Here is a 19,032-nt window from a genome sequence, read left to right as displayed (position 1 = left end):
GTGTATAATTCCATGAGAAAGATGTCAGGTCAAGTACTGTGTAAGATATGTAGCAATGTCATGTGATTGCTTGTGCATTTTGCGATAAGTCGCAAAAGAAAAACAACGTATGGCGCCCTTCTCGAAATCGGAAATGTTTACGAAATGCGTCTTTACAGTAGTTCGCATGTCACATCGGAATTTCAAATCTGAATACTTCTGAATTGTAGAATGAACACTGCCAACCATAAACAAACTTTTTCGACTTCAAATGATTTGGATTTTAGCTAAAACACGGTACCTTGAGTTAAGTAAGTTTACATGGAATATTGTGCTGACCGCGAAAATGGCAGGAAGAGTCACCAGAGTGTTAAATGTTGCGGAAAAAAATGACGCTGCAAAGTCTCTAGCAGATGTCATGTCCAGGGGACATTATAACAGGGTAATTACACAACACATTTGATGTTTTCAATGTTAATCACATATTTAAATTTCTGACAAGATAAACCATCTTATTATTAATGACCATTTGACCGCTCTAAGTTACACACAACATATCGTTGTATGAAAAAATACAGTCCGCAAATTAATACACAAGATTTACTGCCAGTGATGACGTTAACCAAAATGCATAGTTTGAAGAAATTAATAACAATAATTATCACATTGCCAAAATGTTGAACATTTTGAAATGTTCATATGTTGGATATTGTATTGATTCATGTGAATGCCTTCTCTGTATCTGCATAATCAATGGAGTATTAACAATTTATTGATAGACACTGACTGCTAAGGTCAGTGAGTGAATGTGTCGGTTCAAAAAGGACATTTTTTTTTATATCTCCCAAAATATTGGAAAAATTAGGTGAAAACAAGAACAAATGCATCCAATAGAGTTTTGGTACTCTATGTTTTTCTCAAATAATAAAATTGTCTGCCCCCCCCCCCCCCCCTTACTGTGAGGAAAAGTCAACCCAACCAGCAATACTCCAAAATTGCTCACTGCTAACAAAGTAACAATATTGGTAGCAGATTACTATTACAAACTGTTACATTTTAACTATCAATATTACTTTTTTGTTAGAAAAACAGTGAGTTATATTGCAATGCTGCTGGTTGGGTAGATTTTTTGTTCACAGTAAAATTGAAAACAGCTAGCGACTCAAACTGATATAAGAAGTAGTTGGTAATCATAGTAATGAGAAAAGAAACATTTCCCAGAATAACATTTTGAATTATTACTTAGCGCACTGCCCATATCGTTATGAATCACCATTATCAGAATTAGAGCTTTGTATGACGTCATGGCTTCACATTATCGCATTATAACTAGATTTGTTTAATACTGATGATGCTGTATTACAACAACAATAATGAATTTCTACATATCATATTTGATTTTGAGAAGTGTCTAGACATGATAAAGTTTTTGCCATAGACCTGTCTCCTCATCCAATATGGCACTGTTGGGGATTCATTATTGTATAAATAATTGGACAAAGATGGGATGTGTAAAATATAGGTGGGATGCAGTCAAGTTCTATTATTTAAGCAAACATCTTGCTCGATCCCTTCTATCAAACTATAATGAGAAGTGAAGAATATTTTATTTCAATTGTAATGCAACTAAATATCAAAAGACTTGAACATGTACATGTACGCTGTGTTGTGGTTGAAAAAGAGAAGTTTGTTTTTTGCACATCATATTTCTGTGTACTCGTACAACAAGCAAACTACATGTGAAAACACAGACTCATAGGTCTATTTTCCAGATGAAAATGACCAGGATTCCTCAATTAGAAAGAATTGATAATGATTCATACAAATGTGTAAAAACAGTGAATATTGTTCACTCACACACAATTTGGTTCGTCGTTTCATACATTGACACTAAGCACTGCCTATGGTAGTTATTACCTGATAACTGGGCTGCACCAATAAGAGCCCACATGGTCAGCATGTTGTATTATAAATAAGAACTATCGTACTGTGTATGATTACCTACTGTACTCACTTTCTATGATGCATGATTACAATTTATGATGTTAATTTACATGTAGAAAGTGTTCTTCAATATTGTGACCTAATTTTTTTGTTTTCCTCATGTTCAGAGAGAAGGGTTCTCCGTATATAATAAGATATATGAATGGGATTTTAATATCCTGAATAGAAATTGTAAAATGACAATGACTTCAGTATCTGGACATTTATCAAATTATGAGTTCATAGGAGTTTATCAAAAGTGGTAAGTCTGTATTTTCTGCTGTATGAAATAGGTCTAGCGGTTTTACTAAGTGAAATAAATGTATGTCATTTCATAGAAACCAGTGTTATTTGTAAGTGGCAAAAAAAAAGGGTTATGTTTGAAAAACTGAGTGCACTGATTGTGATATTTTGTATCACCATGTTTTCGTGCAGCTTTTATGCTAAATGTAGTGTGAATTCTAAGATGCCAACCAATACTTCTAAGGCAGCTTGTAATCTGACCTGATTTTTCTTTAATTGGAAGTGTTCCAAGATTTCATTTGATAACTTCACTGCCTAATTAATAGCAATGAATATGCCCCAGAAGGAACCACCTTGGGCAATTTTACATCAGAGCAAGAAAAAAAAATCATATACACGAAAACACTGATGAAGGCCAGGCTATCCTTTGATAGATATACTAATCAAGCTTAGATTGAACCATTACGTTTTCAATAAAAATTGCGTCTATAAAATACCAAGGTAAAGTTGAACCTGTGTAGAACGACTACCCAAGAGACTTCATTAAAATGGTCTTTATATGGAGGTTGTATTATTTTTTATGGATCACAAACTCATACATTTGATATAATTTTTGTCCAGAAAACAATAAGATGCTACTCCTGCAACAAAAACACGTTTATTTGAAAATCAAACAAGTTTAACTTGAGGAAATTTTTTTATTAACTGAATGATAATTATTATTTTGGTTGTCATAGCTTATGCTTTGGTATTGCCAAAAAGTGGTCACTATTGGCAAGTGGTCATTATATAGAGATAATTACTACCATAACACAAGTTTGACTGTACATGTAACAACAAAATGCAAATCAGGATCTCACTAGTCATTTATCATCTTAACATTTTCATTCTCGGTAGGCTTGGTTGTGATCCTGCAATGTTATTTGATGCTCCAGTAGAAAAACTATGCAAAGATTTTCAAGACATAAAAGTTAGTACAAATAACATCCTATGGTTCATGTATTCAGAATGTTCAGTTCTTATCACATGTTCTCACTTAAACCGAGGGTGTCGTCACCTGCGCATGCGTCAGATGGCCATAGCGTGTCATTGTTTACAAACAAGCATGAGCTTTTGCGTTTTTAGCGTGTGTTATCATCACTTGGGACTCAATTCCCGCATGTGCGCAGGTGACGACCCTCTCACTTTAATGTAATATTATCACCAAAAAATTACGTGTTTGGGTGATAAAAATGATCATTTATCTTGATTGCTGTATTGTCTTTGTTTAGAGAACATTAGAACGTGAGGCCAGACAATGCAAGATATTGATTATATGGACAGATGGTGACAGAGAAGGTGAAAATATTGGATATGAAATAATCGATATATGTACCAATGGTAATGTAATTATTCTAGAGTATGTTTGATGTTGATCAATACAGTTTCACAAAAATGGAAGTGTTAGAAAAGGCAAGAGATTTTTTTTTGAGAACAAGTTCTATCACTTGTTAGTATAGGACAAAATACTGAAACTGATGTATTCTTACAAATAAGTTTATACCTTCTTTTTCATTCCTTTAAAAATATAGTTACTGCCACATTGTTTCATTGTCTGGTACAGATCTGAATTTCAGAAGTGAGTTTTCTAATTCAAGATTGTGTCAATCGTGAATGGGTGTACTCTATTTTGACAGTGAGCTGTTATCCTTGTAAAAAGAGTTAAATACAACCAGTACTTCAATTATCAGTTTGTCTCCCAAAAATCACAGTTTTCTGTTTCTTTAAAAAAAGTGCAGATTTTCACCAAAGTCAATGCCAAAAGATTGTACTGCTACACTTATATAAATCACTTCTGCTTGTGTTGTGTTCACCATTCAATGCTATTCGGAAATTCCTGAATACATTTGGCTAGTACCAACCAGCATTCTGATTGGTTAACAACTAGCAGAACTTATGAGGTCAAATGAAACAGTTTCAGGTCAGCTCGTACATAAAACAAACATGCTGAATATAATTTTGTATCATTTGCATGTGACCAATGCTTAAGATGAAAATAAGTTGAATTTTACTTGCAAACCGGCAAACTGCTATTTTGTACCTTGTTACATCACAACCAAGTCAAAACGTTTGTGTTTTGTTTTTATTGAAACTTGTTCTATACTCAACAAAATTAAAACCAATGCATACTATTAATGTTTTTGTTATCACAGGAAAATGACAACTATTTTTTCCTGTAAAAACTTTTTGTTCATCATGTTTTAGTACCTTTTCATTCTCGCCTAACGCTGAAATTAAAAAAAACGACTGCAATATTCTTAATATCTTGCAACCCTGTCACGACTACTTCATTTAGTCTATGTTGAATTGAAATAGCGATTAATCGATTATGCTCGCACTGGGTGATGTTTTTGCATTTGACAAAAAATATGACCCGAACTCTAAAACATCACCCACATGTGGGTATATGCAAAAATATCTCACCAATAGTCTACCATGGTGCAAAATTGATGGTTATACACATATAAACTTCTTCTCCTAATACATGTGGTTCATATACCATTTCTATAATATATCTAATGGTGTCAATGTTTTGTTCACATAGTTAATGCAAGATTGGATGTATATAGAGCCAGATTTTCAGAAATAACACCAAGGTACAGTAAATTAGAAGTAATTAATACATACATTATATAATATATTGATATACAAATTCTGCTGCTCCGTATGATGAAAAGGAGATATTCACAGTTTGTATGTGTTTTGTGTTTTCCGCAGCCAGATAATTCATGTATGCTGAACGAAAGTGAGTTGTATTGCATTGAAAAAAGCAGGTTTTTGGATGATTTATTATTACTAAACCTTTGGTGTAATTACTTGATGTACATTACACATTATGGGTTTGCCTTCCATGGTTGGCTGTGCGCTCAGCAGTCAAGCAGAGAGTACACTTGTCAGATCAACAACATTCAGGCTTGGAAAATGGTGTCCAGTGGGAGAAGATGTAAAACTGTTGGGCTGTGTGCTTACAGTATCCTTGTGACATCATGTCTTGGTTTCACTTATAATAACTGCAACTTTAAGGAAAGGATCTATGGAATATAGTTCTATATGGCCTAACTGATTATCCTCTATAAATACACTTGTAATGAAAATATTTGTTACTCATTCAATTCCTGTATTAGGAATAATGATCATACCGTGAGGGTAGATGTATGGGAGGATGTTTGACTTTTATAGAACATCAAATGATTGATCATCGAGCTGAAAAAGAGCTTGGTATAATGAAATGTCTACAGTCTGCACCACCTGGAGTGGCAGTTTGGTCACGTTAAAAAAGGAAAATATGTAGTCAATCAAAGTTTTGCACCATGCCTCAAATAACTGTATTTTTGGAATTGACTTTTGAAAATGAAGAATTTGCTCATTGAAGCAGTTGATTCATAAAACAAAAGATTGGTTTCCATCATGTGTTTTTAGCATGATAACTGAAATTGAACGGAAAAATCTACTAGCTTGGTTATGTCATTATAACAACCTATAGAAACACCTGTCCAACTCTGCTGAGTGGAGACAGGACTGTGTTCATTCATACAACATGATTATAGAGTGATGTTAGGGACGACGTCAAAAGATCGATGTCTGATAAAAAACTTAATTCCTTCAGTTTTTTTCCAAACCCCCTACCCCCCATTGAAACTTAGTTGATAAATATTGGTCATGGCGTCAGACTACATTCACCATTAAATACAAATTGATAATCGGACAGTAGTATTGCATAGCAGTTGGTTGTCGGGTGGGTGTAAAAAGATTTTACAAATGCACCTCATTTGACGCACAAATTTACACTCAAATTTTTTTGTCTTGGATGTTTGTTTTTTTTCCTTTTCGGTTATTTCTGTCCATGATTGGGTAGAAAAAAAACGAACTACAAATACTCCAAGATTTTTTTGACTTCATTAAAGAATAAAATCGTTTTTGTAGGATGGAAACTTTTTGAGGTCAAAACCCCCCACCCCCAAACTAAAGAAAATAATTTTTTTATCAGACATCGATCTTTTGACGTCGTCCCTTACTGGTGCCATGTGGTGTGTAAAATAACACTTTGTATAAATTTTTGGGTTTGTGTATTTAATTAGAAAGTTCTTCCATGTTTCAAAAACATTTATTGTTTTCTATACAGGTCTATCACTAGAACATGTGATAATCTTATAAGACCTGATAAAAGAACATCAGATGCTGTTGATGTAAGGCAAGAATTGGATCTTCGAATTGGTAAGTTTGTGTAAACTACATTGTTGAAAGCCAGCCCTTTACAAAGATTTAAGGCTTTGATTTGACACTGAAGTAGTGCCAGATGTTGATAAGTAATTGGTCAGGCAGTTTGTTTTAAGTTTTACTGTAACAATTCCATATGGTGTAGACTATATGTCTATTTTGAGTCATTGACAGTCATAATGATTAATTCAACATATAGTGACTACCTTTGAAAGTCCATCACTGATTTGACAAGTTTGCATAAATTAGAATCATGGGTGCAAAGCTTATGTTCAGGTACCAGTATTTTACCTACCTTCAACAGTGAGAACAAGTCTATCATGTGATTATGGCTGTGATTACATGGAACTATGGTAATTTCCCTATTACTCCCATTCATAACACAGGTTAGCAAAAATTGTATCTTTCTGGATCAAGATTTTCAATAAAAATCAAATCAAGTCAATTTACACTGGTGAAATAGCACTGTTTGGTTGCATTTACCCGATGAGAACACTGGTGAAAAGGCACTGTTTGGTTGCATTTACCCGGTGAGAACACTGGTGAAAAGGCACTGTTTGGTTGCATTTACCCGGTGAAAACACTGGTTAAAAGGCACCATTCTGTTGCATTTATCCAATGAGAACACTGGTGAAAAGGCACTGTTTGGTTGCATTTATCCAATGAGAACACTGGTAAAAGGCACTGTTTGGTTGCATTTACTCAGTGAAAACACTGGTTAAAAGGCACCGTTCTGTTGCATTTATCCAATGACAACACTGGTTAAAAGGCACTGTTCTGTTGCATTTATCCAATGACAACACTAGTTAAAAGGCACCGTTCTGTTGCATTTATCCAATGACAACACTGGTGAAAAGGCACTGTTTAGTTGCATTTATCCAATGAGAACACTGGTAAAAAGGCACTGTTTGGTTGCATTTACTCAGTGAGAACACTGGTTAAAAGGCACTGTTTAGTTGCATTTATCCAATGAGAACACTGGTTAAAAGGCACTGTTCAGGTGCATTTATCAAATGAGAACACTGGTTAAAAGGCACTGTTCAGTTGCATTTATCAAATGAGAACACTGGTAAAAGGCACTGTTTGGTTGCATTTATCCAATGAGAACACTGGTAAAAAGGCACTGTTTGGTTGCATTTACTCAGTGAGAACACTGGTTAAAAGGCACTGTTTGGTTGCATTTATCCAATGAGAACACTGGTAAAAAGGCACTGTTTGGTTGCATTTACTCGGTGAGAACACTGGTTAAAAGGTATGTTTAGTTGCATTTATCCAATGAGAACACTGGTTAAAAGGCACTGTTTTGTTGCATTTATCCAATGAGAACACTGGTTAAAAGGCACTGTTCAGTTGCATTTATCCAATGAGAACACTGGTTAAAAGGCACTGTTTTGTTGCATTTATCCAATGAGAACACTGGTTAAAAGGCACTGTTCAGTTGCATTTATCCAATGAGAACACTGGTTAAAAGGCACTGTTCAGTTGCATTTATCCAATGAGAACACTGGTTAAAAGGCACTGTTCAGTTGCATTTATCCAATGAGAACACTGGTTAAAAGGCACTGTTCAGTTGCATTCATCCAATGAGAACACTCGTTAAAAGGCACTGTTCAGTTGCATTTATCCAATGAGAACACTGATTAAAAGGCACTGTTCAGTTGCATTCATCCAATGAGAACACTGGTTAATAGGCACTGTTCAGTTGCATTTATCCAATGAGAACACTGGTTAAAAGGCACTGTTCAGTTGCATTTATCCAATGAGAACACTGATTAAAAGGCACTGTTCAGTTGCATTTATCAAATGAGAACACTGGTTAAAAGGCACTGTTCAGTTGCATTTATCCAATGACAACACTGGTTAAAAGACACTGTTCTGTTGCATTTATCCAATGACAACACTGGTTAAAAAGCACCGTTCTGTTGCATTTATCCAATGAGAACACTGGTAAAAAGGCACTGTTTGGTTGCATTTACTCAGTGAGAACACTGGTTAAAAGGCACTGTTTAGTTGCATTTATCCAATGAGAACACTGGTGAAAAGGCACTGTTTGGTTGCATTTACTCGGTGAGAACACTGGTTAAAAGGCACTGTTCTGTTGCATTTATCCAATGACAACATTGATTAAAAGGCACTGTTCTGTTGCATTTATCCAATGACAACACTGGTTAAAATACACCATTCTGTTGCATTTATCCAATGACAACACTGGTGAAAAGGCACTGTTTAGTTGCATTTATCCAATGAGAACACTGGTAAAAAGGCACTGTTTTGTTGCATTTATCCAATGAGAACACTGGGTAAAAGGCACTGTTCAGTTGCATTTATCCAATGAGAACACTCGTTAAAAGGCACTGTTCAGTTGCATTTATCCAATGAGAACACTGATTAAAAGGCACTGTTCAGTTGCATTCATCCAATGAGAACACTGGTTAAAAGGCACTGTTCAGTTGCATTTACTCAGTGAGAACACTGGTTAAAAGGCACTGTTCAGTTGCATTTATCCAATGAGAACACTGGTTGAAAGGCACTGTTCAGTTGCATTTATCCAATGAGAACACTGATTAAAAGGCACTGTCCAGGTGCATTTATCAAATGAGAACACTGGTTAAAAGGCACTGTTCAGTTGCATTTATCCAATGACAACACTGGTTAAAAGACACTGTTCTGTTGCATTTATCCAATGACAACACTGGTTAAAAGGCACCGTTCTGTTGCATTTATCCAATGACAACACTGGTGAAAAGGCACTGTTTACTTGCATTTATCCAATGAGAACACTGTTCAAAAGGCACTGTTTGGTTGCATTTACTCAGTGAGAACACTGGTTAAAAGGCACTGTTTAGTTGCATTTATCCAATGAGAACACTGGTTAAAAGGCACTGTTTGGTTGAATTTATCCAATGAGAACACTGGTAAAAAGGCACTGTTGGTTGCATTTACTCGGTGAGAACACTGGTTAAAAGGCACTGTTCTGTTGCATTTATCCAATGACAACATTGGTTAAAAGGCACTGTTCTGTTGCATTTATCCAATGACAACACTGGTTAAAAGGCACTGTTCTGTTGCATTTATCCAATGACAACACTGGTGAAAAGGCACTGTTTAGTTGCATTTATCCAATGAGAACACTGGTAAAAAGGCACTGTTTGGTTGCATTTACTCAGTGAGAACACTCGTTAAAAGGCACTGTTTGGTTGCATTTATCCAATGAGAACACTCGTTAAAAGGCACTGTTCAGTTGCATTTATCCAATGAGAACACTCGTTAAAAGGCACTGTTCAGTTGCATTTATCCAATGAGAACACTCGTTAAAAGGCACTGTTTGGTTGCATTTATCCAATGAGAACACTCATTAAAAGGCACCGTTCAGTTGCATTTATCCAATGAGAACACTGGTTAAAAGGCACTGTTTAGTTGCATTTATCCAATGAGAACACTGGTTAAAAGGCACTGTTCAGTTGCATTTATCCAATGAGAACACTGGTTAAAAGGCACTGTTCAGTTGCATTTATCCAATGAGAACACTGGTAAAAGGCACTGTTTGGTTGCATTTACTCAGTAAAAACACTGGTTAAAAGGCACCGTTCTGTTGCATTTATCCAATGACAACACTGGTTAAAAGGCACTGTTCTGTTGCATTTATCCAATGACAACACTAGTTAAAAGGCACCGTTCTGTTGCATTTATCCAATGACAACACTGGTGAAAAGGCACTGTTTAGTTGCATTTATCCAATGAGAACACTGGTAAAAAGGCACTGTTTGGTTGCATTTACTCAGTGAGAACACTGGTTAAAAGGCACTGTTTAGTTGCATTTATCCAATGAGAACACTGGTTAAAAGGCACTGTTTGGTTGCATTTATCCAATGAGAACACTGGTAAAAAGGCACTGTTTGGTTGCATTTACTCGGTGAGAACACTGGTTAAAAGGTATGTTTAGTTGCATTTATCCAATGAGAACACTGGTTAAAAGGCACTGTTTTGTTGCATTTATCCAATGAGAACACTGGTTAAAAGGCACTGTTCAGTTGCATTTATCCAATGAGAACACTGGTTAAAAGGCACTGTTTTGTTGCATTTATCCAATGAGAACACTGGTTAAAAGGCACTGTTCAGTTGCATTTATCCAATGAGAACACTGGTTAAAAGGCACTGTTCAGTTGCATTTATCCAATGAGAACACTGGTTAAAAGGCACTGTTCAGTTGCATTTATCCAATGAGAACACTGGTTAAAAGGCACTGTTCAGTTGCATTCATCCAATGAGAACACTCATTAAAAGGCACTGTTCAGTTGCATTTATCCAATGAGAACACTGATTAAAAGGCACTGTTCAGTTGCATTCATCCAATGAGAACACTGGTTAATAGGCACTGTTCAGTTGCATTTATCCAATGAGAACACTGGTGAAAAGGCACTGTTTGGTTGCATTTACTCAGTGAGAACACTGGTTAAAAGGCACTGTTTAGTTGCATTTATCAAATGAGAACACTGGTTAAAAGGCACTGTTCAGTTGCATTTATCCAATGACAACACTGGTTAAAAGACACTGTTCTGTTGCATTTATCCAATGACAACACTGGTTAAAAAGCACCGTTCTGTTGCATTTATCCAATGAGAACACTGGTAAAAAGGCACTGTTTGGTTGCATTTACTCAGTGAGAACACTGGTTAAAAGGCACTGTTTAGTTGCATTTATCCAATGAGAACACTGGTGAAAAGGCACTGTTTGGTTGCATTTACTCGGTGAGAACACTGGTTAAAAGGCACTGTTCTGTTGCATTTATCCAATGACAACATTGATTAAAAGGCACTGTTCTGTTGCATTTATCCAATGACAACACTGGTTAAAATACACCATTCTGTTGCATTTATCCAATGACAACACTGGTGAAAAGGCACTGTTTAGTTGCATTTATCCAATGAGAACACTGGTAAAAAGGCACTGTTTTGTTGCATTTATCCAATGAGAACACTGGGTAAAAGGCACTGTTCAGTTGCATTTATCCAATGAGAACACTCGTTAAAAGGCACTGTTCAGTTGCATTTATCCAATGAGAACACTGATTAAAAGGCACTGTTCAGTTGCATTCATCCAATGAGAACACTGGTTAAAAGGCACTGTTCAGTTGCATTTACTCAGTGAGAACACTGGTTAAAAGGCACTGTTCAGTTGCATTTATCCAATGAGAACACTGGTTGAAAGGCACTGTTCAGTTGCATTTATCCAATGAGAACACTGATTAAAAGGCACTGTTCAGGTGCATTTATCAAATGAGAACACTGGTTAAAAGGCACTGTTCAGTTGCATTTATCCAATGACAACACTGGTTAAAAGACACTGTTCTGTTGCATTTATCCAATGACAACACTGGTTAAAAGGCACCGTTCTGTTGCATTTATCCAATGACAACACTGGTGAAAAGGCACTGTTTACTTGCATTTATCCAATGAGAACACTGTTCAAAAGGCACTGTTTGGTTGCATTTACTCAGTGAGAACACTGGTTAAAAGGCACTGTTTAGTTGCATTTATCCAATGAGAACACTGGTTAAAAGGCACTGTTTGGTTGAATTTATCCAATGAGAACACTGGTAAAAAGGCACTGTTGGTTGCATTTACTCGGTGAGAACACTGGTTAAAAGGCACTGTTCTGTTGCATTTATCCAATGACAACATTGGTTAAAAGGCACTGTTCTGTTGCATTTATCCAATGACAACACTGGTTAAAAGGCACTGTTCTGTTGCATTTATCCAATGACAACACTGGTGAAAAGGCACTGTTTAGTTGCATTTATCCAATGAGAACACTGGTAAAAAGGCACTGTTTGGTTGCATTTACTCAGTGAGAACACTCGTTAAAAGGCACTGTTTGGTTGCATTTATCCAATGAGAACACTCGTTAAAAGGCACTGTTCAGTTGCATTTATCCAATGAGAACACTCGTTAAAAGGCACTGTTCAGTTGCATTTATCCAATGAGAACACTCGTTAAAAGGCACTGTTTGGTTGCATTTATCCAATGAGAACACTCATTAAAAGGCACCGTTCAGTTGCATTTATCCAATGAGAACACTGGTTAAAAGGCACTGTTTAGTTGCATTTATCCAATGAGAACACTGGTTAAAAGGCACTGTTCAGTTGCATTTATCCAATGAGAACACTGGTTAAAAGGCACTGTTCAGTTGCATTTATCCAATGAGAACACTGGTTAAAAGGCACTGTTCAGTTGCATTTATCCAATGAGAACACTGGTTAAAAGGCACTGTCCAGTTGCATTTATCCAATGAGAACACTGGTTAAAAGGCACTGTTCAGTTGCATTTATCCAATGAGAACACTCGTTAAAAGGCACTGTTTGGTTGCATTTATCCAATGAGAACACTCGTTAAAAGGCACTGTTCAGTTGCAATTTGCAAATTCCTTCTGAAATGCATGTGATGATAAGAAAATTTTGTTGTTGCTGAAATTAATAAAACTTTTTGTATAGTCATACACATTGTTTTTCTCCCTTATGATTTCTTTTTTCTTTTATTTTCAAAATGTTATGGCAAAGACCAAAACGGGTGTACACATTACAAAGTGTTATCTAATCGGATACAAATTTATTCTATTTTATACCTTATAAAATGTAAGTTGTCTGATTTTAAAACATTCTCTTCTACGTGGTTATCTCTTCTCATCAACTCAGGTGCTGCATTCACAAGATTTCAAACACTACGACTGAAGAAAGTATTCCCACAAGTATTAGCAGATAGTCTTATTAGCTTTGGTTCATGCCAGTTCCCTACATTAGGATTTGTTGTTGAAAGATACAAACAAGTGAAAAGTTTCATTCCTGAAACATTCTACAGAATAAAAGGTATAAAGTATATATATATCACTATTCTTTATCAAAATTTAAATTCTATGATCCAGTCTATACTGCATTATGGGATATTTATGCTAATTAATGCTAATTAATTCACCTACAGTAACACATGCTACAGATGATGGCAATGTTGATTTTCATTGGAAAAGACATAGATTATTTGACCACACAGCATGTCTTGTCTTCTACCAACTTTGTATGGAGGTATGTTATTTTTACGTCTTTCAGTATATGCTTAGTAATAGTTGTCTTGCAGCACCTAGATTTAAAGTACAGCTGTCAAAACTGTGATTTACATCACATCTGAATTAAGTTAATACTAAACTAAACTAAACATTTTGTCCAAATGGAGGTACACTATATATATAGTATATATGTACAACCTAGAAAAAGTGTCATATGTGAGTACCAAGTTGCGAGTCGCAAGTAGCAAAATATGCCATATGCGAGTGGTAAAATATATCATTTGCTAGTGGTAAAATGTATCATTTGTGAGTAGCAAAAAAGGACTATGCGAGGGGTAATACAAAGGCCAGGAAAACGGGTGTATGCGAGAGGGTGGAGTCATTTGCCAGTTTGCTCCATAACAAATTGCTGATGTCCCATTAGCATCAGGATCACTGGAACCTCGATAACTTCATAGGTGTCACTATGGGATGTATTAATGGATTGCTGAATTCTATTATTTTTACTACCACATGTATCAAAGTTATCTATTGTCTCTTAAGTACCTTAGTAGTAAATATTTCAAATAGTTAAGGATCGCACTTGTCACATTATTCAATATTTTTTGTATTAACTATTGATTACAATTGATATCTACTGTTTTTTATAATATTTAGAATCCATTAGCTAAAGTTATTAATGTACAGAGTCGTAATAAAAGTAAATGGAGACCTACACCTATGGATACTGTGGTAAGTTAAATCTTCACTTTATGTACAGGCTACTTAATTCAAGCTTTGTTATGTTATTTAGAAAACAGGGACTTATAGATTGACTTCCATACATCTGTGCATCCCTATCTTTATCTCTGACGTGCCTGGGCTGATCAGATTCATAATTGATATATACATTATTTATGAGTAGGCTTCCTCTTCTTAAATAAATAATTTGTTTCTCATATTTCACAATATTTTGTATCTTTTTAATTCCACCTTAATGCCTGCACTAAAATCAAACTAATATTGTGTTACAAAATTGACAATGTAATGTGAAACTGCATAACAACAATCAGGGTTTTTTCTAGAAAAAAACTGCAAGAGGGAGCACTGCAATCCATGGGTGCCACCAAGTGGGGGAGATAGGGTTCTCCCTACCTAGGTGTGGAGTTTTTGATAATTCAAAGTTAAAATGGAGCATTCTATGGCTTCTTTGGGGCCAAAATTACTATCTGACAGGTCAAAGTTGAACACTGTGGCCACATGTGATCCCTGGCTAATCAGAATTTTATGGTTGCCAGAGGATTTGCTCTCCAGTGTAAGGGGGCGCATGGCCATGGCATGAGGGCGCTGCGCCCCTGTTTCTTTGTTTCAAAAAATCCCTGACAATGCTTTAATGTATAGCCCTGCCCCTTTATTCCGCATTCATGGTTTCCTAGCAACTAGCGAACACAAAAGTTAACTCGTATTTTTAATTTTTTAGGAAATGGAGAAACTTGCATCAAGGAAACTCAAGATTACAGCCAAAGAAACTATGAAAATTGCAGAGAAATTATACACTAAGGGGTAAGGAGTACTGATCATTAGAATTGTTGCTCCAGGCTCATGTTTGTTTGTTCCGATGCAAGAACTTGAAAACATAAAAAGATCAACGCCATATCCTGGTTGAGAATGTGGCCCCACTGTAAATAGGAGACTGAATGGGTCGACCTCATTGTCATGACAAAATGCATGGTTTGACCTTTTACTTAGCACAAATACCGTTAAAATCCTATTATAAACCGCGGTTTATATTACAATGTATCAAATAAAAAATTGGGATCAACCGCTCAAGTTTGGGGTGCGGTTTATATTAGGTACATATTGCAATCACTAAATGGGTGTGGTCATTTTTTCCCCACATCACTTGCACAAAACAAACAATACACCGTACAATCTTTTGAATATAAGCTAACTTCAATTAGGTGAAGTCGCTAATTAACCAATCAAAATGCTGGATGGTGCCCACGTGTTCAAATTACCTTAGTTTATTTAAATATGTTAATGACAGGTCACCGACTTCATGGTGAACGAAACCCGGAAGCAAGTTACCGATAATGTATTGCGATTTTTTGCCTTTGATTTCCATGGGAAAACGACATGACTTTTTTTTTAAATCAAGAAATTAGTTGTTTTCGAAAGATAAACTGAGCATTGAAAAAGAATTTAACAGTTTTTTGGTGAGAACAGCTCATTGTCGAAAACTTGCGACACACGGAGTATTGACAAAAGTTGTCACAAGACAAAAGCAGTTTCACTGCGTGTTTGACATCCTAACACTACTGAACAATAAAGAGGTGTGAATATTTTTAGGCACGTTGTCGAAACAAATGAATAGGATTAGGAACAATATACCAGCTGGTTGAAACAAAGTCAGTCACGGTCTTGTTGAATTGGGGGTGCGGTTAGTAATAGGTGCTTTTCATGTTTTCAATTTTTGTTGAGAACTCTTTAACACTGAAGCCAAAATCGGGGGTGCGGTTACTATTAAGTATGCGGTTTATAATAGGATTTTAACGGTAACAAGAGAGACAGTCAATTTCCAGAGCTGTCATCAACACCAACAGTTTCACCATTGTTAAATGATATCAATAATTTTAGTCTCCGTTCGGACGGAGTCTGAAAACGGGGACTTATGATTTGACCTCTGTGTGTGCGTGCGTGCGTGAATGCGTGTGTGCGTGCGTGTGTGCGTGCATCTGTACGTCTGTCCAGACCTGTATCTTAAAAATGCCTGGACCAATCACAATCAAACTTCACACATACATCATACATGATATTATACATATGCACGTCAATTTGTTTCACGATCTGATTCAAGATGGCCGAATGGCGGCCTTTTTTGTGCTAAAAATCATCAAAATCAAGCATTTCTCGGCTGTTTACAGATGGATTTTGTTCAAACTTGGTATATACATTAGACATTATAGGACCTTGATGCACATCATTTTGTTTTACGATGTGATTCAAGATGGCCGAATGGCGGCCATTTTGTATTAATGAATATGGTTCTCGTGCCATATCTCTGACTTGCTTTCACTGATTATGTTCAAATTTTAAATATTCATTATACATCATGTCATAGATAGACAGATATATTGGTTTGACGATCCTATTCAAAATTGCAAATGGTGGCCTTTTTTGTGCTGAACAATCATCAAATATCAAGCATTTATGGGTGGATTTCGTTCAAACTTGGTACATACATTAGACATTACGGGTTCCTGATGCTCGTCATTTTATTTTTCAGATTGGATTCAAAAAGGCTGACTGGCGACCATTTTGTTTTAATTATTGGGCTTCTAGAGCCATATCTCTTATAATAAATGCTTTGACTTATTATATTTGAGCATCATGTTGAATGTATTTTATTATAATAATAATAATAATTTATTTACCTAGAAAATATTTCATACAATACTCAAAATTGTACATGCAGTCTCGGTAAAATGAAATCTGAAATAGCTTAAAAGCTAGTCGAGTCAGATCCCTGACACAACTTGAATTTAATGACTTAAGTTATGACTGACAGTAGGTTACATCTCAGTATATTTCAAATAAACAAATATGATAATATAATAATATATATATATCATGTATATACATACATTTATAATAAATATTAGTTCTATTCTAAATACTCTGACATTAAATTTTCCCATATAGTATTTTTGAATGTAAGTTTTTGTTTAGACCTTAAAGAAATTGATATGCTGTTCCAAAGTTTGGCCCCTAAATAAGAACTTATAAGAATTTAAATTTTATATATTTGTTATACATCATGTTATATATATATATACATGTATTCAAAATGGCTGATTTTGAATGCTGTTCCAGAGCAATATCTCTCAATATGGACAAGTACTTGTTTGACGATCAGATACAAATGTCAATCATTTTAATGTTAAAAAATCATATTCCTGAAATGGTTATATTCCAGCTATATTACTATAAACAAAACTATATATCTTAAATTTGATAACTAACGGGGACTGTGCCATGCATGGCTTGTATTTTATAGATTTATTAGTTACCCTCGTACAGAGACAAATATATTTCCCAAAGAGCTTGATTTAAGGCCGCTTGTTGAAAACCAAGTTCAAGATCCTAACTGGGGTGGTAAGTATCTGTATAACATTGTCCATTGTCCACGTCAGCTTTTTACTTTTTCGACTACTTGTCTGATTGCTTCGATAATATACATATAGGGACCACAGGTGGACCTCTCACAGATTTGTTCATTTCAGGCTGATATCTTCAATTCCCTAATTTTGAAGAATATTTTTGTCATTTTTGGTATAACGTTATATTTTCTACTTCAAACACGAATCTGATTGCTTTGATATTACACATATAGGTACCTCAGGTGGATCTCACTCAGATTTGTTCATTTCATGATGATATCTTCTATTCTCTAATTTTGATGAACATTTTTGGTAAAAAGTTTGATTGCTTTGATAATATACATATGGGTACTACAGGTAGACCTCTTTCAGATTTGTTCATTTTCTAACGATATCTTCAGTTCTTTAATTGAATTGTACATTGCTAACAGCGGAGCTATCTCAGCTGAGAGGCTGTTAAACAAAAGACGATATCCCTGAATTGAATGGATATTTCAATTTAGTATTTGGTTTTGATTTCTTTCAGCCTTTGCAGCGGGTGTTTTACAACATGGTCCAAATCCACGTCAAGGCAAAAAAACAGACAATGCTCATCCTCCAATACATCCTACTAAATATGGAAATAATTTTGATGGAAATGAAAAGCGTGTTTATGAACTAATTGTCAGGCACTTCTTAGCCTGCTTATCTCAGGTAAATTATCAATTATATCTCCATTACAGTATGCTAATACCGGTACCATGGATAAGTAAACTTTTTTGGATAAGTAAACTTTTTATTGGGGAGGGATGTTGTATTAAAGTGATGTTCCATGTTGTATTATTACCTTTAGGATGCACAAGGGCATGAAACTACAGTAGAGATTGATATAGCAGCTGAGATATTCACCGCCCAAGGTCTGATGATAATTGCCAGGAATTATCTAGATGTGTATCCATATGATAAATGGAATGCTAAAATCATACCCAGGTTTCAACAAGGAGAGGAATTCCAACCAACAGCTATAGAGGTATAGGAATGATGTTCAGCTACATGATAACAATATAGTGGAAATATTGGTTTATTATGGACATATTTAAATATTGTATAAACCCTGCTCAAGTATAGCCCCTCCTCTAAATTTACATTCTACAAAAATCCATTTATCTAACATACACAATTGAAATGAATGATACCCCGTACTTCCCCATATTCAAGCAGAATGTATTTTCATAGGGTGGCTTTAAAAATTTCATGACCCGTATTGCAATAAGGTAACTTCCAGGGGTCAATCTGGTGTCATATTTGACCTGCAGAGGCACTGTTAATGTTATTTTCTTATTCCAAAACATGCAAAATTGCTTAAATTGTCTCATTCCAGCAACACAATTTCTTT

The 19,032-nt window shown here is 35.4% G+C and overlaps 1 protein-coding gene across 1 annotated transcript in view; it reads left to right on the top strand.

Moving 5' to 3' along the window:
* Positions 1-93: 93 nt before the first annotated feature.
* LOC100372757 (DNA topoisomerase 3-alpha-like) overlaps positions 94-19,032 on the top strand; it is a 36,427-nt gene continuing 17,488 nt past the window's right edge. The window contains exons 1-13 of the mRNA XM_085502887.1: positions 94-421; positions 2,091-2,224; positions 3,103-3,175; positions 3,477-3,585; positions 4,790-4,841; positions 6,368-6,459; positions 13,154-13,324; positions 13,437-13,537; positions 14,176-14,250; positions 14,978-15,060; positions 17,555-17,652; positions 18,184-18,350; positions 18,490-18,666. Of these exons, the coding sequence (XP_085359013.1) occupies positions 251-421; positions 2,091-2,224; positions 3,103-3,175; positions 3,477-3,585; positions 4,790-4,841; positions 6,368-6,459; positions 13,154-13,324; positions 13,437-13,537; positions 14,176-14,250; positions 14,978-15,060; positions 17,555-17,652; positions 18,184-18,350; positions 18,490-18,666 (1,503 nt within the window). The 5' untranslated portion in view covers positions 94-250. The remainder of the gene's footprint in view (positions 422-2,090; positions 2,225-3,102; positions 3,176-3,476; positions 3,586-4,789; positions 4,842-6,367; positions 6,460-13,153; positions 13,325-13,436; positions 13,538-14,175; positions 14,251-14,977; positions 15,061-17,554; positions 17,653-18,183; positions 18,351-18,489; positions 18,667-19,032) is intronic.

This window comes from Saccoglossus kowalevskii, chromosome 8 (assembly GCF_978046115.1).
Source record: "Saccoglossus kowalevskii chromosome 8, keSacKowa6.1, whole genome shotgun sequence".
In the NCBI taxonomy this organism is placed as follows: domain Eukaryota; kingdom Metazoa; phylum Hemichordata; class Enteropneusta; family Harrimaniidae; genus Saccoglossus; species Saccoglossus kowalevskii.
Note: the sequence above shows the minus strand (reverse complement) of the source record. Positions and strands in the feature narration are given on the sequence as shown.